Genomic DNA, 23,485 nt, shown 5'->3' on the forward strand with positions numbered 1-23,485 from the left:
ACAGCCATACAAAAATCCCAAGTAGGATCTGAAGGACTGACTCCTAGTGGAGACCCTGTTGCAGTTGGGACATAATCTCTGGTAAAAACTTATTAGCACGTATGTATTTGTTATTTTTAATGTTTTCTCTGTAATGCTTTCACCTTATGAATAAATATGCTAGTTTATCAAGGGCTGTGTTGTTACTTATAATGACTGGCAATTACTGCTATTCATAGCCTTCAAAGCGGAAGCAAAATGCAGACACTGGCTTGTTTAAGCAATCTGGCTTGCTGGGAATATCACAGTGTAGGCAGGGAGAACTGAGAAACCGGTCAAGAAGAAGACACATGCAAGTCTCTACCTAAGAGGTGACGGCTGAGGAGCTGGAAGCCAAGGGTGAGCGTTTAGTGGACCATGAAGGGGAAAGCAGGTCCAGTTGCTCTGAACTGATCATCTCTCTTATTTGAGTACTTATACATATTGAGCACACAAGTGTATGTATTTTTTAAAAATGCATACACTTGTGTGCTCAATATGTATAAGTACTCAAATAAGAGATACAATCAGTTATAGTGAAAGCACTGGATCCTTTAGAAAAGAGCACCAATGTAGATTTCATTATAGAGCATTATCAGGACCAGCAAGACAGACTCAGAAGAAAGTTACATACCTAAATTGGTGTCTGCTCGTACCAGCAGTTGAGTTTTTTCATTTCCTGCAGGTTTTAAATGCAGCGTTCCTACACCCTTTTCTTTAAATTCATTATCTTTTTTGTAGAACAGTTTGCACCTATAAAACAAGTCAGACAGTATGTACTGATATATAAATAAATTTTTAAAATCTCTCAGATAATACATAATGGAGGATTTGATCTACAGTTAAAGTCTTTTCAATAATTTAAACCTGACAATTAAAGAATATTAAAAAAAACCCTACACATGTCCAGTCTTCAAGACTACAGCAAAATACATTATTTAGGTTCTTACTGCAACTACCCAGATGATAGATCCCATAGGATGGGTAAACTGTCCATATTAATGTTGTTTCAGGAAGAAAATGTGTTATTTGGGCTTTAAATTGTTGACTCAGCTACGTTTGAAATAGTCTCAAAAAAAGGTGTGACATTTTGAGTCTTATAACAAAGGACTGAAAGCATTTTAAGTTAAACTTTATGGAAAATAAGGCTGGAAAATTTGAATAGTTTCAGAAGTTTTATGAAGATACTGGGCTTGTCTACACTTACCAGGGGACTGATGAGTGGGGACTGATGCATCAACGGTTGATTTAGCAGGTCTAGTGAAGACCCGCTAAATCGACTGCAGATCACTCTCCTGTCAACTCCTCTATTCCACTGGATAGACGAGTAGGAGTCGATGGGAGAACGTCTCTCATCAACATTGCGTAGTGTGGACCCGGAGGTAAGCAGATCTAAGCTATGTCAATTTGAGTTACGCTATTCATGTTAACTCCAATAGCGCAGTTTAGATAGAATTTCCCCATAGGGTAGACAAGGCCACTGAAAACTTGGCAAGAAAGAACTATCTAAGTCCCATTCGGTAAACAGCTGTGATAGCCGATCATCTTCTCAACAAAATAAAATAAAATATGCAAGATACTGTAGTTTCAAACAAGGACACCAAGTTATGGTATGTGAAGTGAAAGCCAAATGACCAGATAGTATATAAAAACAGACCTGGGAAAAGCAGTTAAACAATAAAGATTTTAATACATAAAACTCTTGACCATTGTTTGAAATGCTAATTTTACTGCAAAACTGGGGAAAAACAGTCAGCATCACACACGATGCAGTCGCAAGCTAAAGTGTAAGAATAGATTTTAATAGGACCACAAAGCAAAGATTTCAAAAATTGGAGAGCTGAACCTGAAAATATTAACTGTTAAAGTCAAAATCCCAGCGTTTGCAATATAGTAAATTAAAACGTAGAACCTGTTATCCTAAAACAAGATCTAGTGTACTTTGTAAACCTTGCTTCAAAATATTTAAAATTTACAGCCCCGATCCTGCAAAGATTTAATATGGTACATTCTTCACTCACATGAACAGTTCCTTTTATGTCAATGGGACGACACACATGCTTACAGTTAAGCATGTACTTAAGTGTTTGGAGCATCAGGCACTAAAACTGTATTTTAATTAAAACACTTCTTTTAATAGGCTTGAAGTCTGAATTCGAAGCAAATTTGGTTCTGTATTAACAATGAAAAGTTAGACTTAAAATACCTTAAATATTGTGAATTCTTTCATATACAGACCCAAATTTTCACAAACAAGTCTAACTTTACACTCCTATGCCCAGTCACCTCTGGGAAGGATTTTCAAAACACCTAAGTGACTTAGGAAAACAAGTCTCCAACTTCAAATTGCAAAACCTGATGGAGTATAGCTGGTCAAAGTGTTTCAGCTTTCTTGAGCTGTGGAACTGCAATATCAGAATGTGGTGTTGGTTGCAAATAGAGCACAAACTTTTGCTTATCAATTCTGTTTGAACATGTGTTGCTCTCACAGTAAGGATGTTAATGAGGACCTAGACATTCCACACAGATGAGCTCAGATGAAACTTCACAGAAAAAAAAAATATGTAAAATCTGAAGTTTAACAATTGAGAAACAAAAAAGTACAAACATCAATTTCAGCAATTTAGGATTGTAGAATAGGAAGAAGGTACACAACTTGCAAAATGTAAATAAAAACAGCGACTTCAATTTTAAAAAAATAATTTAAATCTTTTCTTTTTTTTTTTTTTAAAGTTATTTTTATCCACTATGGCTTGTAAACATTAAAAATGACCACTCACTTCTTCGAGTAGAAGGCATCATCTTCTTTTACCTCATTAACAACTGTTTTTGGTGGCTCTTCGTCCTCTTCATCTCCTCCTGAAAGAAAAGGAATGGCTTAATACAACCCAGAACAACATTGTGCAGATACCACTTAAAAAAAAAATATTGTTTTCTTCACACTGTATTATTGATAATACACAAACATACATATTTAGAGTACACATATACAGTCCCAAGATTGCCAAAAAATATTTTAAATTGATTTGTGTCTTGGAGGTAAGGCAACTATAAGAAACCTTCTGTGGTCAGTAAGTCTAGTGTTTTAATAGCTACACTAGCTAAATGAATATGAAGATCAGAATGATCCTAATTACATTTTTGGAAGTTTGAATAGCAGCTAGTTAATTATAAGGTTGATCTGAAAAAACAAAAAACAAAAACAGGATGTTTTTGGTTGGGAGATTAGTTATAAAGTAAAGAGAGATTGATGAGTAGTTTCCCCCCTTCCCCCCCAAAAACCCCCCAGGTTATATGGAGGGCTTGAAAAAAAAGCTACACCAATGATATCAAGAGACAACAGCTTAAAAATGGGTAAGAGTTCAGGCTCTTTCCAACCCCCTCAACACTTCCTAGGAATTCTACTAGGATGCTGTGCCTGCCTCTGCTGCTACTCACAACTTTTCTAAGCAGTAGCAGAAGGAAACTGACAAGATCTTTGGTAGTTTTACTGCTCCCTAAATACTTAGGAACAGCAGCAGTGAAACTGACCAGAATTTTATTCATTTCATTCTGCAGCTGCTTGACAAAGCTACCGAGTGTTGCAGTGGGGCTGAAACTGCCTGAAGACTTGAAGGCTTTAATGTACCACTGCACAGGTGGTTCACATTCAGAAAGAGCAGAAACTTAGTTTTGTTCAAAAGTTTACATTCCACAGAAACTGAAGTTTTAGGGCCTTTCCCCACGACACTTGCAAGGGAAGCTACCTCCCACTCCTCACTTTAAACAAAACAAAAAAAACTGAAGTCCTAGATTATGTAACTTTCATATAAGCACAGACTAAAATGATGTGTACAAGCAAATAGATTTCCAGCTCCTATATTAAACTTCAAAAGACAACCACGGTGGACAGGGATTGTAACGGAAACATTTATACATATTTTCACAGTACTAATCATCAGTCATTTTATTCCAGAATAAGTAGGGTATAGGGAACCAAGAGTACTCCAATTACCAACTTCACACATAAAATAACACTTTTGCATAATAATTTAATCAGTATTTGACAGTGCTATTTAAAATTCAGCACTATTATAAAATTGACACAATGGACCACACTATGTGAGTCATTACTTATAATTTTGTGGAGCAGTATTTAAAACAGATAAAAGGGATCCTTCCTTTAAGAACGAGGTGGGGTGGAGTGGTTTACAGTCCCTTTAATTAGATATGCAGGTTCCAGGTTAAAGTTACATTTGGTTTAATTTGAGCTAGAGATTACAATGTAATTAAATTTCATTGGTGATTATACTTATCACACTGCAGGGAGAAATGTGCAATTTTTAGGCATATACTAGTCTGACGTATTAGAATAAATCAACACAGGGTCTGGATTATGAATTTGGTTGAAATTTTGGATGAACACAAGTCTATCAATTTCAATCATAAAATTTCAGTACTTACATAGGCAAATAAATTGCTTATGTAACACTGAAAAGATGCTATTAAAATGTACAAATCCAACTAAAATTTATAGTTTCTTACTGTCATGACAGCAAGACTGAGAAATTCAAGATTAGAGACAAAGTTCTACAATTGTTCAGTATTGAAAATACAAGAGCAAAACGGGGAATAAACCTATACAACCCCTTGTTAAGCTTAATAGCTCACTACCAAGAAGCCTTGCAATATTAAGTTAAGCCCCAACATTCAAAGCCTATCATTAGTAAAAGTTCAATTTATCAAAAAATCAATATTTACCTTTATCCTCACTACTTCCACTTTCTGTCTGAGCTTCCAATACCCTGGTGGAAAGCGTGGAGACAGACTTTCCCTGCTTTGCATCTTTTCCAAATACACCCGAATTCCCAGGGGAGAATGAAAAACTAGTTAGTGTGCCAGAACCAAGTGAACCCAAAATAGAACTATCAACATTCTTGCCAAAATTAAATGAGACATTTGATGCAGCTCCTAATGGTGATTCCCTGTTCTTCTCCGATGTAGATTCAGTTTTCTTGTCTGATTCATCCTCAGTTTTGTTGCTGTTAAACAAAAACGTTGATCCTTGCTGAAGTTTCGAAGTCCCAAACGTAGGAACAGACTGAGTTCCAGTTGTTTTGTTGCTTTCATTTTCAGAGCCACTATCACTACTGCTTCCATGATGTTGTTCAATGCTTGCTAAATATTTCTCATAGTCTCTAAATATGGGCGTCAGATCACAGAGTGGATTTGTGTTTACATGCTTTACTATCCAGTCACGCACAGAACAGTTTAGAGCTGCTAACTGTTTGTGATAAACACTAGAGCTGCACATTTTATTTGGAGTGTAACCAGAAGATGAGGATTGTTGACTGTCACCATTAACTTTTGTGCCTGAAGCCTTTTTCTCAACCAATGTGGTGGTGGGACCATTTGATGTCACGGATCCTACTGAAAAAAGTAAGTAAGTAAAAGGAACAGTAATCTGGAAAATATACAAACTTTGAAGAAATGTATGTATCAAATCATCTATGTTCTTGCTCAACTATTTCTCTCTGTGAACTCAATTTAATCTGTATCACCACAATATTTAAGGCCTGAGGGAAAAGGAGAGGTGGAGCAGTACAAGTAAATATACAATGCTTTAAAACAGGTCCAGTGTTTGCAGTCTGGAGTTTCAAAATTGTATGGATAGTGATTAAAGGTAAGAGGCAAAAATTCCAAAAAACAAAATAGTATAGAAGAATTAACAAAGCTAAACAAAGTACAATATTAAAAAACAAAAAGCAAACTGTAGAAAAGTACTAAGTAAATACAAGGGAAGATTCTAGGTATAGGTTAGTTTTCAGTCACTTATCTGCTGCATCCAACATGATTAGCTAATAAAAACAAAAAGACCCAAGCTATTACAAGTTTAAAGATGCACATTTAAAATCAGGAAATGCAGAAGTTACATACACAGCAATATTTACTTGGCTATCTTGCACAACTGCATATTTCACAATACGTTATACATACAGTAATTATATTCATCTTCATACACAGGCCTGGTCTACACTGGGGGGGCGGGATCGATGTAAGATATGCAACTTCAGCTACGGGAATAGCACAGCTGAAGTCGACATCTCTTATTTCAACTTCTCCCGTCCTCACAGCGCGGGATCGATGGCCGCAGCTCCCCTGTCGACTGCTTCCGCCTCTCGCCTTGGTGGAGTTCCGGAGTCAACGGGAGTGCATTCGGGGATCGATTTATCATGTCTCATCTGGACGCGATAAATCAATCCCCAATAGATCGATCGCTACACGCCAATCCAGCGGGTAGTGTGGACATACGCACAGGATCTGAACCTGTTCTCACTGAAGTCAAAAAGATCTGTTATTCACTTCAATGAGAGCCAGACCACTCCCTTAAATCAGAAAGGCAGGGATATAAAATACTGAATACATTCAGTAAAGGTGGGACTTTGCTTTTGAACAACTTTAGCTTTTATATTTTCTCTCTTCAAGAGAATCTAATTGCTTGTTTTTAGCTTTAATATTGAAATTGTTTTCAACTGAACTTTCCCATCTTACTGCTATTTGCCACAACATTTTTCTGCAAAGCTTGTAACAGAGCAGCACCTATCTAATAATTACACCTTTACAACAGAAAAAGTTATTAGTAAAGTTAAAAAAAAAATCAAGAATTTACAATCTTTTAGAAGGTGGCAAAAACAACATTGCAGTGATTAAACAAATTCCACTAGATAATCTTTGTGCTTCAGTAAGGTAAATTTAAGAAATTGTCCTATGCCACCTGTTTAGAGCAATCTGAATATAGTAAATCATATCTTGTTTGAGCAGGAATTTAGAGGGACTCCATAGTAATCTCACAATGGGCACTGGGATTAATTTTTCCTTAAAACATGCCAAGTGAACACATTCAGAAGTTTGTGTTTTTTTAATTGATCATAACTCTAAATAAAGGCATTAATCAGGGCAGACTAAGTCCATGCTAAATTTCAAGCATTAACCTAAATCACAGATTAGAAATGGTGAAAGTTATTTTAACAAAAAGCATTTCACTCTTCTGTATCTAACACAAGGGATTAGGGAAAATAAAGGTTACTATCCTTCTGTAACTGTTCTTCAAGATGTGTTACATATGTCCATTCCACGCTTAGTATGCACACACCCTGCACACAGTCATAGGAAATTTTCCCCTTAGTGGCACCTGTTGGGGCAGGTCAAAAGCCCTCTGCTGTTGCACACCACAGTCACCCAGCTGCTTCACAGCCCGCTCTGTTCCTTTTTGCCTGACAACTCCAATGCAGATGGGTAGGAGGGCAGGTTGTGGAATGGACATGTGCAACACATGTTGAAGAACAGTTACAGAAGGTTAGTAAGCATTTTTTGAGTGATTGCACATGGGAACTCCACTCTGACTCAAGCTGCAAAGTAGGAGGGGGGATTGGAGCTTATGCATACACAGACTGGAATACAACTTGTCCAACTTTAGCATAGTCTCTAGAGTCCTGAGTGATGGCATAATGGGATGGGAAAGTATGCATCGAAGTCCAGACTGTTGCTCTACCACTGTCCTGGATAAGGACTTGCACGAAAAAAGACACTGAGGCCTCTTGCAAACTTGTAGAATATGCCATTATTTTGCTCAGTAGAGAAATGCCAGCCAGATCAGAACATACATGAATACTGGAAGCTATCCACGATAAAATTATTTGTGAAAAGACAGAGACCTTTCATCCTGACTGCAATAGCCATGAATAGTTGGGTTGACTAACGGAACTTTTTAGTCCTGTCTAGAACACGAGAGCTTTTCAAACATCTAGGGCCAATTTGCTTGGTACTGAAGTTAGGCTTACTCACAGGTAATTGCAAGGATCGTCTCGGAGCAGTGTTCCCACTAATTTTTCCTACACATGTGCGGAAAGAATTTAGTTATGTGTGCCAATATGGAGGTGATATGTGATGCAACCTCCATATTGGTGCACATAAAATTCATGCGGCAGGGATGGGACTGACGGGTTTGGAGCGTGGAAGGCAGCTCACGGCTGGGGTACAGGGGGTGATGACTCTGCTGAGGGTGCGGGCTGGGGTGCAGACTGCTCCAGGGCTACAGCAAGGAGAGAGAGAGAGAGAGAGAGAGAGAGAGAGACACACACACACACACACACACACTCCCCCTCCCCAGCACTCTCTCTCTCTCCGCAGCGGCACATAGTATTTGGGGAGAGGCACCTCTCCCCACCATGGCAGCTCCAGGGTTGGGGTCATGGGATAGGTGCCTCTCCCCCGGCCACGTCAGGTCCAGGGCTGGGCTGGGCTGCCTCTTCTCCATCCTCTGCAGGTCTGGAGGCAGGGGCCAGGGGAGGGTCGCTTCTCTCCCATGGTCCATGGCAGGTCTGTCCGCAGTCCAGGCCGGCCAGTGACAGTCCGCCATTTTGGGCTCTAGACCCCAGGGGAGCACAAAGCAGACCAGCCCTCACCAGCAGCCCAGAGGAGCAACAGCAAATCTGGGCTCTTTTCTACCTCCCCCACCCCCACAGGCAGCCAGCAGATGCAGAGAGGAGACCTCAGCCAACTGGCTGAGAGGAGTGGGGGGGTGAAACAGAGAGAAGTCCTGGGGCTGGTGGGCCCATAGGAGCAGAGGAGGGTTCGGAGAGGAACTAGCGCTGTGGCCGCTGAGCCAAAGCACAAATGGAGTTGCAGGCTGGGCTGGGCCACCACAGAGGTCTGGGGCTGGGGGAGAGCCATCTCTCCCAGCCACAGCCCTGAGCGCCTGCATGATGCTAGGCTGCTTTGCAGCCAGACAGCTTAGAGGGAACCTAGCTCTCGAGTCTTTTTAAAAAATTGGTGTCATATTAGGTATCCTCCAGTTATCTGGTAGAGAAGCAACTTCAAATCACAGGTTACATGCCACAGTCCTGAGATGCAACCTGGCATGATAGATTATGTTTATGCATAAGGCCATATGCCCCAGGAACCTTACACAGATTTGCACTGTTGTGATAGGATGAGCCTTGAGATCTGCAACAAGAGATCAAATTGTTTGGAACCTTGTGTCCAGAAGGAAAGCCCTGGCTTGAGCAGAATCCAGAACTGCTCCTATAAACTCCATCCTCTGAACTGGAGAAAGGACAGAATTCTTTATGTTGATCAGCACACTCAGAACTTTGAAAAGTTGACCAGATGAGAGCTACACTGGACAGTACCTGAGCACCGGATTCACTTCTGACTAGCCAATTGTCCATGTAAGAATAGACTTTTACTTCTAGCACATAGGTACCACCATCATGCACTTTATGAAAACCTGAGGAGTTGCTGACAGGCTGAAAGACAGCTCAGTGAACTGGTACTAAGAGTGTTTCACTAGGAATCTGACATTTTTCTGTGACCTTGATAAATTGTCTCATGAAAGTAGGTGTTTTTTACATTGAGGGCAGCACACCACTCTCCAAGGAGGGAATGATGGAAGCTAGAGGGACCATGTAAAATTTATTGGTCTGAGACCTCTTTGCTTTCACAATGAGGAAACAACAGGAATAAAACCGCAGAATCTACTTTATGGCTCCTACTCGAAAAAGAAAATGAACCTCCTGGAGAAGGAGCTCCTCATGAAAGTAATCTCTGAAGAGGGACTGTGAAGGAGGAACATAAAGAAATTAGAGGTTATGTCCCATTTCCACAGCGCTTAAGACCCAACATCCGAGTAATCTAGGACCAAGCATGGAGGAAGTGGGCAAGATGGTTTGTGAATATGGGGGGAGACTGAATATGGCTTCCTGGAAACTGGCATGCTGTCCTTGACCGACCTATCAAAATACCAGTTTAGTACCCCCCGGATGACTAGATGGAGCATTGATGAAGAAGCAGCAGGAGGAGGTGGTCTGCACCCTAGAGTCCTTCAAATCATGGAGTTTAGAGTCTGTTCATTCCGAAAAAAGTGAAGACTCTTCAAAGGACAAGTCTTGTGTTGTTTATTGGCCCTCTTCCAGAAGACCTGAGCTCCTGGCATGGAAACTACAGAAGCCATGGTCATAGCAGCAGAGTCCACTGCATCTAGTCCAGGTTTCAGCAAAGCTGAAGCTCTGTGGTGGCTAAAATATCAGTAAGATAGTGGGAGGACTCCTTAACCACTCTCCTTCACCTGGATCCCCAAACTTGAGGTCACCCTATTCAATAGATCTTGGTGAGCTTTATAACCTTTGGGAGCGGGTGAGATGCCATCTGAGGAAGTGGCCTCATCATGAGAGGATGAAAAAGTTAGCACAGGCTGAGGCTGCTGCTCCTCTTCTGCTAGCTGTCCAGCAGGGTCCTCCTGAACTGCCTCTGTTCACTCACCACCGGGCCTCCTACTGGACTCAGGAACAGGTGGCAACAGGAATAGGAACTCAGGAACAGGTTAGTCAACTCCCCACACCTCCAATTCAGAGAAGGGTGAATCACCCTGTGCTAACTGTTTGTGTGTGTGTGTGTCTGTGTTGCTCCCAACAGTGATGCATCAGTAAAGAGGCCAACACTGCAAGCTTACCCTTTGATGGTACTGACGGGTGTGAAGACTGAGGCTCATGGTATGGAGAATTCTGCACCAATAATATACTTGCACCCTTCTGTCTGCTGGTACCAGAAGCATGGTCTCCTGCAGGGTATACCGGTACTGATAGGCTCACAAGACCTCTCAGTGTCACAAACGTATTCTGTGTAGGGGGTACCGAGATGTTCTCTGAATGCTGTGGTACTGCAGGCGCAGAAGGCGTCTGTTGGGGCCCCACACTCCACGGTATCTGCCTTGATACCAGAATTAATGGCATTGGTTTTGGTTCAACTAGTGAAGAATGCTGGGATTTCAGCTGCCCTCTGCTCTCTTCCCCATGCCTAGATGATTTTAGTGCCAGTAACCTTCTTCTCTCGGTAGTCTGTTCAGATCTCTCATGTGTCTTCATACACACTGGGGAGGGTGGGCGGTTCAGGGTCACAGACAGCATAGGAGGTGCATTCCTCCCCAACGCCAAAGCACTTGGGGCAGAGTCCAAATATCTAGGCTCTGACGGAGGTCTCAGGGAATAACTGGTAGGCGCATCACTAACTGAATAAGGTATGGGAACCATGTGAACTATTTACATAAACCTTTGCTCTCTCTTTTCTTATCTTGAGCAGGACCTTTGATATGAGAGGAACTGAAGGAAAAACATAAGGAGACCCATATTACAGTGAAAGAGAAAAGTGTCTGAGAATGATGTGCAGAACTGGAGAACTGGGAACATTTCTTGTTTTTGACCTTGGAAAATAAGTCTCTTTCTGGGACACCTCAATGCAGAAATATGTTGTGAAGAACAGGGTCCATTTCTCATTTGTGCATCTGCAAAAATTTCCTGCTGAGGGTGTCTGCTCTCGTGTATTCTTGGAAGGTAGGCAGCTGGCATCCTGATGCTGTGCCAAACACATCAATTCCACAGTTTCACTGCCTCGGCACAATGGGATGGTGATCTTGTTCCTCCCTAGAAATTTATGTATAGCATACATGCTACGTTGTCTGTTATAATCTTTATGTTTGCCTCTGATCAACGATACCAAATGTGAACAGGCATTCCTAATCACTCTGATAGGTTGATATGCAGTGTTGATTCCAAGGGGGACCATTTACCTTGAACCGTAGGTTGTCTAGACGAGTGCTTCAGCGTAGTAAAGATGCATCTGTTGTCAGTATCAATACTGGAGGTTGTGGAGTGAAGGAAACCCCTAAGCAGACATTCTGTGGAACCTGCCACCATTCGAGAGTTTTTGACTGTCGAGGGCATCAACAGCAGTTTGTTCAGTCTGTCTCTGGTGCATATACCGCTTTGAGCCATGCACGAAGGCAATGCATGTGGAGTCTTGTGTCACTTACTACAAAGGTGCCTGGCACCATGTACCCCAGTAGTTGTAGGCAATTTCTGGCTGAGGTCTGAGGGCTGGCCTGGATTGTGTTGATTTAGACAGGTAAGGCATTGAACCTTTATAGTGAGAGGAAGGCTTTGGTCCTTCACGGCATCTAGATAGGAGCCTATGAATCCTAGATATTGTACTGAGTCACAACTGATTTTTGAACATCCAATTTTTAGTCCCAGCTGCATGAATATATTTATAGTATTTTGTGTGGCCGATAGGGCATCAAAGGCTCATGGCATGAGCAGGCACTGGCAATGGATATCACAATTCCTACTGTGCAAAGATCTGCTGCTACCACTGACAGGATCTTTGAGAACATCCTTGGTGCAGATGATAGGCCAAATGGAAGTACCCTGTAGTGAAAATGGTCTTGATCCAAGGTGAATCTCAGAAATCTACTGTGGAATTTTCCTGCCAGATAAGTCGTTTTTCTAGTCCTTGTCATCTGGTGTCGATTTATGTGGTGCTGTGTGCCATGTTCATTTACAGGATCTACCACAAGAGAATTTGGGTGTGGATGGGAAAATAAAGTCCACACCTTTAGAGGGGACATTTTTTTTTTTTTAATCAGCCCTTTTACATGTGGGCTGTATTGTGGGTGGTGTTTGCCAGATGGTTCTGGCTGGGTCTAGTAGGGCCTTGTTGACAGAAAGGGCAATATCAGCTAACGAGGATGTATGCAGGATGCCAAGCAGCTTGCGTTGTGATTCCTTCCCTTCTTCGAGGGGGGATCTGAAGTGAGTCTGCTCTTGGTGAGTTCCTGAAACTGTCTGATATCATCTACCATGGTTGGTGGCGGACGTATAATGGCTTCATCTGGAGATGAAGAGATGTTTGTTGCTGGAGTAATCTTCTCCAGTCTGCTTCCTGGTGCTCAAATGTTCCTCTTCCAAAAAAAGATCCGGGGGTTTAGAAAGGGAAACTGAGGGAGATTTCTTCTATTCTGATGTGAGACAAACTCTTGAGATTCTAGAGAACTGGTATCTATAGGTTGCCCATGGGACCCAGTACAGTCACTGGGGTGGTGAGAAGGGCCTGGGTGTCCATACCAAGTGGATAGGCCTTGTCTGCCATACTGATACTTTTCAGAGTAGCAGCCATGTTAGTCTGTATCCGCAAAAAGAACAGGAGTACTTGTGGCACCTTAGAGACTAAGGTGCCACAAGTACTCCTGTTTGTACTGATACTGTGGCTCTGTGACCATTTCTAGGTGACTGGTCCCTTGACATTATCCTGTGGAGCTTTGCACTGAGACTGAACATGTATCAGTCATCCTTCTCTTCTTCATTAGATAGAGGTGGAGCAGACAAGGAGGCTGATGGCGAATTGTCTTGGTACCATGGGGAATTCAGGGGATCAAGATGTAGTCGGTACTGAGGTCATGCCAGCACCAATTAACGGGGGATTCAGGTGTTTCTGAAACCAATAGATCTTTGGAGAAATGGAATTCTTGTGATACCATCGTAGCAATCAGTAACGTTAAAATCTGCAGAAAGGAGATAGTCATTGTCAAGGGAGTCAACCGTACCTGTAATCTTCTGTGGTTTGATAAGTGGGCAGAAGAAGTTGCTCTAGTCTTTTGTGTAGTGGAGATGCTTGGTACCAAGGCTCTCCTTGACTCCAGCAGTGCCATTTAAGAGGAGCTGGTGTGCTCTCTATCACTCTTCTCCTCTGATGGTACGGACGTCCTCATGCCTTTCGGGTCTTTAGGCTTACTGGCAGTATCTGAGGAGCCTATAGCTTCATGGGTATCCAGTCAAAGTTTGGTTGATAACGAGGTGGACAATTTTGCCAGGGATCTCTTTTTCCTGGTCAATTCTTTAGTCTTGGGACTTGTAGCTCTCTTTAAAGTTTTTTGAGAATCACGAGATTTCCTCTTTGAGGCCACCTGAGTGTGATGTCCTGAGGGAACCAATGAGTGTGCTGGGAACTATCGTTCTGCAGCGGTCCAGGTGAACTTTCCATCATGAGGAATCTGATATTCAGTTCACGTTTTTTTTCCTACTCTTGATTTTAATTTCAGGCAGAAAGTACACTTCTGTGGTACCTGACACTCTCTGAGGCAACGAATGCCATGTGAATGACTGTTACTGACCGGAATAGCTTCTGTGCAGGAGAGAGCGCATTTAAACCCATGGGAACCAGCCATGCCCCTTTTCGGGTTTCACTTCCCAAATGGGAAGAGATGACAAACATCAGTTATGGACAGGGAGATAATTTTGAAACCCCATTTCCCCCCCCCCCCAAATTTAAAGGAAAAAGGATAGTATTAATATAACGTAAACTCTACGAGTTATAGTATCTAATGGAAATATAGCTCAGAAACAAATTCTCACTTGGACTCTGCTAATGCTTCATTTCAGGCCAAAAGTGGTTGAGAAGGAACTCAGGGTGGTTGACCCATGCAGCGCTAGATAGCCTTGAGACAGAACATGAGACAGGCAGGGCACATATGCAGGACAACCGGGCACTGCTATCTAAAATCTCCAATCTGAGGAATGTGGATACACCTATAGTGAAGCAGCCATACCGACACTACTCAAAGATGGCCCAAACTTTCAAAATGAACAGTTCCATATTCCAGCAGTGAACATGTAAAGAATTCAATCCTAAACAATCATTCTGGAAAATGGTGGGAAAATGAGGGTTATAAAGAGAAGGTTTTACCATCTTCGCTATAGTAAGCATGACCAGTGCTGGCTATTAAGATGATGTATTCAACAGTGCCCCTCAAGGAGTGTTGAAGGTTGGCAGTTGTTTCAAAGTCTGGATCAAGGTTTGTCAAGCTATTTAAAGTTTCTTAAAATTATAAGTGTCATAACACAATGTATGAAAGTCTAGTTGCTAGGATAGTTTTGCAGTATAATATACTGACATATTGTAAATGCCAAGATTTTATTTACAAGGTAAAGTGTATATTACATTGGTGGACGTGCAGGTGAATCAATGCATCATCAGGGATCTACAATCCATCCTGGACAATGATCCCACACTTTCAAAGGCCTTGGGTGGCAGGCCAGTCCTCGCCCACAGGCAACCTGCCAACCTGAAACATATTCTCACCAGTAACTGCACACTGCACCATAGGAACTCTAGCTCAGGAACCAATCCATGCAACAAACATCGATGCCAACTCTGCCCACATATCTACACCAGCGACACCATCACAGGACCTAACCAGATCAGCCACACCATCACCGGTTCATTCACCTGCACATCCACCAATGTAATATACGCCATCATATGCCAGCAATGCCCCCTGCTATGTACATCGGCCAAACTGGACAGTCGCTACGGAAAAGGATAAACGGACACAAATCAGATATTAGGAATGGCAATATACAAAAACCTGTAGGAGAACACTTCAACCTCCCTGGCCACACTATAGCAGACCTTAAGGTGGCCATCCTGCAGCAAAAAAAAAACTTCAGGACCAGACTTCAAAGAGAAACTGCTGAGCTTCAATTCATCTGCAAATTTGACACCATCAGCTCAGGATTAAACAAAGACTGTGAATGGCTTGCCAATTACAAAACCAGTTTCTCCTCCCTTGGTTTTCACACCTCAACTGCTAGAACAGGGCCTCATCCTCCCTGATTGAACTACCTCATTATCTCTAGCTTGCCTGCATATATATACCTGCCCCTGGAAATTTCCACTACATGCATCTGACGAAGTGGGTATTCACCCACGAAAACTCATGCTCCAAAACGTCTGTTAGTCTATAAGATGCCACAGGATTCTTTGCTGCTTTTATAGATCCAGACTAACATGGCTACCCCTCTGATACAAGGTAAAGTGTGTACGAAAAATGCTGAAGCCACAAGACCTGTGTGCTGGAAAACAATCTCAAAATAAACTGAATGAGTACCATAATGAAGAGCCTAGACTAGGATTAGTACTTTTGTTTATATACAATCTTTATACATTCTAAATTTATTATCTTATTTATAAAACATTCTCTTACTGATCAATTCACTAGAGAGCATAAAGTCATACAACTCTGGGAATCAATTATCCTGAAGTCTGCAGCTAAAATGTCCACAGCTCCACCTATGGTTTCTATGGAGCAAATAGCAAAATGTGTTTTAGCTCTTCATTCAAGCAAAAATTTAAAGGATGACCCCACCACCAGAAGGAAATAGGACACAAGCATTATGAAAACCCAAAAGTTGTTAATTTGACTCCAGAAAACTAGAGCCAAAAGTATTTTTATACAATATACAAAAGATAGGCTTCAAATGTAACCCATCATCATTAGTTCAAGTTTGCCTATAGGAAGCTGCAGTACAGAAAACCATTTCAGATTACTGTACCAACAGGTTTTCAGTAGTTGTCACAAGTTGTTTCAGAAAGCAACTCAGGATTCTGGCCACCTGATTCTATATTTTAACATTACTTTGAAAACACTATAAAGAACACAATGGCTACATTAAAAAAAATGGAATATTCCGTTTGCTGTGGTGAGCAATCCACAAGTATTTTAAAGTAAAATTTCTCAATGTGCTCAGTTCGATTTTAAGTAGATTAGCAATGTGTTTTATACATAACAAAATAAAAAAAATTGTATTGCTTGAAAGTCATTTAAATCTCTTCCCTTTAAATCTAAACACTATGTGATCCATCTTTCAATAATGAGAGTTGCAACTAAAGTAATCACGTCTGATGGGTTGCTTTCACTGAATTTTATTCCTCTAAGTTGTGGAATTTAAGAAAAATGAGACATTCAAAATGAAAATTAAAATACTTTATCAGCAGGATTTCATAAACTTGGCATGCTATACCATGTTTCAGTCTCCCATTCCCAATCATTTTTTTTCAGAAAGTGTTTAACTTCTACTTAATCTATTGCAAAATATGAATTAGTTTCCAAATTTCACATTTGGAGATCAAACTGAGTATATAGACTTGCCCTTCTCACTTGTTTAAAGTCTTTGTAAGAAACCCAACAGAGAACAGAGTTTTTTGAAATGTTCTTTTACTGTTACAACGAAAAACTGTCACTTAAAGTTTGGACCACCACTTTAGCTTAAACAAATAATTAATAACTTTGGACACTTTTTAATTGCATGGCAATTTCATTTAATACAAATAAAAGTATGTCAACTTACCAAATGCAGGCTGTACTTCAGAAACAGTCTTTACACTAGTGAAAGAGGGAGTACTAGAAATACCACTGCTTCCATTGGACAGCCCTCCTAAAGGCTTCATTTCTGTACCATTACCAAATCCAGTGAAGCCACCACCTCCTTTTCCAGAAGGTAAAACAAAACCTTTAAACCCTTTAAAAGCTCCTCCATTGTCAGACTGAAATAAAATAAAATAAATAAAACCAGTTACATACACCTCACCCACAAAAATTCTTTCATCTACTCAGTACTAATCAAACACTACTGCAAAACAGTCCCCCTGCCCACACCCAAAAAAAAAAGAATAGTACCGAATCCCTACAACAAGAACAAGTACTATGTTTCTGTAGTTTACTACATTTGACAAATAAAAATAATTTTCTAGCCACTCTATTTACAGAAATCAGACATCAATTTCCTTCCAGTTCATACATGCTTTGTTTTCAACAAATGTTTATAATTACTGTACTTTGGCTCAGGCAACTGACAATATGAGTACAAAGATACATAACTAAGCTTAGCAGAATTCTATATTTTTTTTATTTCAACAGATACCTGTTTAGTTTTAAGCATTTTAAAAATCTATTTAAATTTTCCACAGTTGTCAGAAATTGGGGAACAGGAAGGTTAGACAATTATTTAGTGACAGCAGACGCTGATTCAAAAACTTAGAGCTCTATAACTATTAAAACACAAATTGCCAACATATATATACAAAATAAATATCCTTAAATCAAACTATGTTTTCAAGCAACATTTTCTTTACTTTGCCTATCTGTAAATTGAGTATTACTGACAGAAATACATTTGCATTGGTGTGTGCATATGGTGAAACAGACGTTTATCGACATTTACCAATAAAAATCTAATCCTTCCAAGCCTATATATACACACCTCACCTTACAACTAACGAAATGGTCAGAGTAGGAAGACCCATTTGAGAACAAAATCTGCAGGACTAGTAATGAATGAGTAGGAAAATGCCCTATTTTAAGAAGCATATGTTGTATAGTATGTGGAAATCAGGCAGGAAGACATGATGTTAGTAATTAAACATTGTACTAGCATTGTTGATAAACACAATTTGATCTACTCCCACAGCAAGAATGTATCTTGCATTAAAGAACCATTAATAACTTGCTTTGCTGAACACATGGAAACCTATAACTACATGATAATTTCAGATAAAAACATAGAAAATGTATTTCCCACACATATACCTTCTGCCTGTTTGCAGAAAAGTTCTCCAGAATATTTTAATATCGGCAAAATTCAATGTATTTTTTCCCCTAACCTCAGCCTCATGAATGGCTGAATGTTTTGACTGAAATTTCAGGATGGCAAATTTCAACCCAAATGGTTAAAAGTTTAACAAAATTATAGCAATTGAAAATAGGGTATTTCAGGAAATGTCTGGTAACTTTAAAAATAGGCAAGTCTATCAGCCCTCCTCTAACACTAAGTTATTGTTAAAATCTCCAAAATGTTCCCACTGTTGGAAAACTGAAGCTATTCAAATGCTTGGTTTCCTTTTGTCTTTAGAAATGCTAGTTGGTTTTCTGCAGTGGAAATTCAAAATGTTTTAAAGAACTTTCACCTTTCTTTGACCATTGCATTTGTACTGTCTATATCCCACTCCACCCTTACCATTGCTATGTGGACAGTTACTGAAAATATCTTCTGCAGCAAACATGGATTCCTGTATTTGAACAGTGTCCACTATAGTACCCTTAAAAAAAGCCTGCGATACAAGTTAAATTATAGGGGAAAATGCACAATACATAATCATCAATAGAGCACAGGTGGCACATTTTTCAGTATTAAAGATTGAGAGTATAACTATATTTGTCTTAAATGTTAATTACCTCAACCCCAACATTTCTGCGCTTTGCTTTCTTAATAGCTCTGTTCTTCAGGACTTCTTCACTAGCCACTGAGAAAGTTCCCACCTGTAGGAAAAGTACAAACTGTGGAATGCCTGGTGATGGTCTGAACATGCAGGGTCAAAATACCCTGGAAAGAAACCTACTAGTGGTATTAGTTTTCTGCGTACCAGAAGTTGTAAAAACATAAGAATGGCCATACTATGTCAGACCAATGGTCCATCTAGCCCAATATCGTGTCTTCTAACAGTGGCCAATGCCATGCATTTTAGAGAGGAAAAAACAGGCAATCATTGAATGACTTATTTCCTGTCATTCACTCCCAGCTTCAGCAAAAACTACTACTACCAACAATAAGATACATTGCCAAACTCCCAGAGGTCAAAACTTCACAAATGAAAAGTGGAGAATAAAATGGGTAAAGAAAAGGGAAGAAAGTGTGTTTTTAATAGTGGAAAAGGAACACTGATTTTATGAGCGTTTATCTTATGAATGCCTAGTAATATGAACAATTTTTCTGCTGTCCAAGTCATCTTTCTGCTGCCAAATGTGATATCAATCCTTCAGCTGACATTCAAGCAACCGTACAAATTTGAAGAGCCCGAGTGATTTGGCAGTAAAGAGATGCAGTTCCCTAAAATAGAGAAATACATTTCTCTGAAAGAAAAGAATCAGGCATGCTGTATAACACTTGTCATCACTCATTATGTACCATATAGCTGCTCTTTGATTTCATTTTTATTATGGCAAATGAATGACTTCAGAAATTCAGCTGTCTGAGAACAGAGGTTACACAATATTGATGCTGAAGAAGTAAATTCCAAATCATTAGCAGCTGCCTGCACTATTACTCTTGTGACCTTAACTTTGGCCTTGGCCTGTTAGATATAGATGATGCAGTCATAAGTCATCATCAATCTTCTGCAAGCTGTTGCATTTATAAGGCAAAACCTGACCACCACCACAGAATAAATGGAGGACTTTAATATAATTTGTTTTAGAAATGTATTGGTAACTTTAGATTTCTCTCATTTTCCACTAGCCTAAGTTTTCACATTTTGAGTACTGCATAAGCTAGTATAACCAAGCAAAGTGTTCCAAGCAAAATAACACAAAACATGTAATTCTGAGGTTGACCCATATAAAAGCGAAGTGTGATTCGAACAGAAGTTCTGTACTTGGCTTTATCTATGAAGTCTCAGTAATGGCACAACAACCCACTCAGTGACTTCTATCTGTATCTCAATCAGTAAAAGCAACGGTCCCTACCAAACTTGGATAAGTATTGTAAAGGCTCTCTTACTCCACATGCATCTTAAGAGCTCAAAACCCTTAAGCATTCTAACAAATTCACAAGTCTGGGTTCTCTCTGTAAATTTAACATCTTCTACTCTGTGGAAAAGGACTTGGGATTCTGAGGAGGCTAGTTCCCTTTCTGTAATTCTAGCGACACAGCTAGAGGGCTGATCAGATTAAGATCCCAGGATTTTTTAAAAGTATTTTTTTCAGCTTACATGACATACAGAAGACCAAAATTCAGTCTTTTTTTAGTCTGATCTATCAGCTCCAGGAAGCCTTGTTCCTTTTATCATGATTGACTACAGTCTTCTCCAAGACCAAAAGGAAAGTGAAATAGCTAGTGAACCCCATAACCTACATGTATCAGTCCTATTTGAACGAGTGTAATACAGGAACTGTATGATACTATTAAAAAGTAGCCTCTGAAAAGGACTTAAATCAGACATGTGAACTACTATTTTGTATTCTGCCCTAAAGAAGTTAGAAAAAAGGAGAGTTTGTTACCCCAACATGAATTCATTTTAAGCTGTAAATTAATAAGCCATTTGAACTGTTCATTTCTCTTTTCAACAGTTATAGCAAACAATTAACTTGATTACTCAATACATCTTGGGGGGGAGGACTATGATAGGATCTATATCCCATCCTAACATTGAAAGGGTTAAATGTGGCTCTGCAAGAACAATTAACTGACTTGGCTGCAGCTGGAGGATGGGCCAGCCCTAATCAAAGATAAATCCCAGATCTAAGAGAGGAAGTCTGGAGTAGGAGGTGGCAGCTGCAGTCACTGTTTAGGACAGAGGGGGCGGAGTCAAGGAAGAAGTCAAGGGGGAGAGTTGGGATCCTCTCATGTAGAGAAATCCGACAGCAGACCAGGAGAGAGACAGAACACTGGGTAGTGGAGCAGGCTCCAATGGTGAGGAATCCTGACAAAAGGGCAGGATCTGGAATTCCAGGGAGTGTACTCTTTGAGGTGTTCAGTGAAGAAAGAGCAAGGGGAACATAAAAGAAACATGAATGGTCAAGTCCATGGAGCGTGAATTTGGTTTAAGTTTATATATCTGATTGAGGATTTACTGGAGGATTCCCAGGGAGAGCCCTGAGAGACGGGGCCCTGACAGAAGGGTGAACTAAGTGAGAGACCAGCTGACAGGCTTCAGTATAAGCAGGACAGCAGCAGCAAGGAATCAAAAGGAACAGATTTTGCCTGCTAGTTACAGGGTCTGTGAACTGGAACCCAATGTAGTGGGAGGGCTAGGGTTCCCTTAACAACTACTGTGGAAGTTGGTGTGAAACCCCTGAGAAAGGCATATGAGAGAAGGACATGAGGACCATAGGATCCATAGTTGGGAGCTGAAGATCCTTTTTTAAGGACACTGGACTGTAATTTGTTGTACTCATACCCTAGAAGAAGTGAGACTAAAATATGACATGGCTGGAGGCCGAGCCACAAGAAGAGACCACGACAGGGCTGCAGCAACTGTTGGCTAGGGGCATTGGATGAGGAAAGAGCTGCTATGCGTGGCTGCAAAAGGGCACACCAGTGGTGAGTTAACCCTTTTATTACTCAGTAATTTTTCCAGCTTGATCTTTTATTTCTTAAGCTTTATCCAATTTTACAGAATTAGTGTACATCTGTCATACATACTTGTTCTATACCTCATGGAAAAGACCTCACTGTTGGCTTTGTCACAGGCATTTTATTATCTTGCTAGGAAATGCAAAAAAATCCTTTACCTCCTCAGTTTCATCCTCCTGATCCCAATTTCTGTCAGTCAACTCCTTCTCTGCAATTCTCTTTGCCATTTTTTCACACCTGTGTAAGAATTTCAGTAATCAGCAATTTGTATTAAAAGTGTCAAACTGATTGTAAAAGGAACCAAAAGTTAGTTAGAAGGATCTTCAATTTGTATTAATAAAAACAACAATGGGAAATGTGAAGTTTTATACCAAAGTCATGTAAAACTGGAAATCTGAATGAAGACTTAAGCACACTGGAGCCTCGACTTACAGCATGTCACATCAGAGAAGATGCATAATAGTCACTATTTGACACTGTTTAATCAATATTGCTATGACCATGCTGCTTTGCAAATCACATGTTCTTACACACGAAAAAGCAGTTTTGTTGCATTAAAATATATACTGTAGTACACCTGCACAATTACTGGTTAAATGTAAAATCTACTGACGAGTCAAGACTAAATACGTTGCCCTTCTGAAACCAAATTACGGAAACATTATTTAGCAAGTTGGGAAACTTGCACTTTGTTTCAAACGCCAAACTGTAGCATAGAGCAGCATGACACTTTGAGTGACTTCTGAAATGTATTGGGAGGGGGAAATTAGCTGTTCATATTTGTCACTCTAATGATCACTTTACTGGTCATCTCCGCAATGTAAGAACCTTGTAACGTTTGCCAGGCATCTAACAACTAAAAGCTTCTGCATTCCAGTTTAGCACAATGTTCTGAAAAAGTATGTCTAAATCAAGGCTATAAATTTAACTATTTTGCCCATATCATATGTTAGTAAAAATGTTTGTAGTTTTAACCACAAACAAAAATAAATGCTCTAGAAATTTATATAAGCATTTTTTGTACAGAAAGGAGGGTTGTTGTCCCGGTCTCCCCCTCTAACCCCCCACACCAATATTAGAGATAGGAGTCACTCTTACAATATCATACGACCTCAACAATGGAACCACGAGTTCAGAAGAGACTTAATATATTAATACTAGTTATTTCTTTCTGAAAACAATCCAGTGCTTAAGTTATCAAGAAGATTCAAAAAAAGTACAAAAGTTCCAGCATCATTACAATACAGTTCAGTGAACTCTGATTGCAGATTCTCTTCTTTAGTTTGAATCTATTACATTTTATTTGGAGAGTTAATTCTGAGATTTAAACCAGTGTTTAGAACAGCTTCTAGAAGGAATTAATTTAGTTAGGGCTGAAACTGATGTAAGAGGAGTTAAACTCTGAGATTAGTAAAATGATCTAAGATCTCGGTTAGTTAAAACTCATTTTAAATATGTAGAATTGGAAGGCTCAGATTTAATGATCATAACGTTTGAGATATGTTGCCGGTAAGAACTTATACATTTAACACAGCGTTTGTTTGGAGCAAAGCCTTAGAGTATCCTTTAACTCAACATCTTGACTGAGACCTGTTACAAGAGGCATAGCTCAGTGCTTTGAGCACCGACCTACTAAACCCAGGGTTGAGAGTTCAATCCTTGAAGGGGCCACTTAGGGATCTGGGGAAAAA

At 40.1% G+C, this 23,485-nt stretch overlaps 1 protein-coding gene across 4 annotated transcripts in view; it reads right to left on the minus strand.

Moving 5' to 3' along the window:
- The window catches only part of LOC115638168 (nuclear pore complex protein Nup50-like), a 35,083-nt gene that overhangs the window by 6,214 nt on the left and 5,384 nt on the right, over positions 1-23,485 (minus strand). For 2 of the 4 annotated variants that reach the window (XM_030539746.1, XM_030539738.1), the window contains 6 exons: positions 21,953-22,031; positions 18,899-18,982; positions 17,016-17,211; positions 4,759-5,427; positions 2,799-2,877; positions 653-771 (listed from right to left, as the gene is read on the minus strand). In XM_030539746.1, coding sequence (XP_030395606.1) covers positions 653-771; positions 2,799-2,877; positions 4,759-5,427; positions 17,016-17,211; positions 18,899-18,982; positions 21,953-22,021 — 1,216 coding nt within the window. In that variant the 5' untranslated portion in view covers positions 22,022-22,031. The remainder of the gene's footprint in view (positions 1-652; positions 772-2,798; positions 2,878-4,758; positions 5,428-17,015; positions 17,212-18,898; positions 18,983-21,952; positions 22,032-23,485) is intronic. The other 2 variants (XM_030539753.1, XM_030539759.1) reach the window with 2 other exon arrangements.

This window comes from Gopherus evgoodei, chromosome 1, assembly GCF_007399415.2.
Source record: "Gopherus evgoodei ecotype Sinaloan lineage chromosome 1, rGopEvg1_v1.p, whole genome shotgun sequence".
In the NCBI taxonomy this organism is placed as follows: Eukaryota; Metazoa; Chordata; order Testudines; family Testudinidae; genus Gopherus; species Gopherus evgoodei.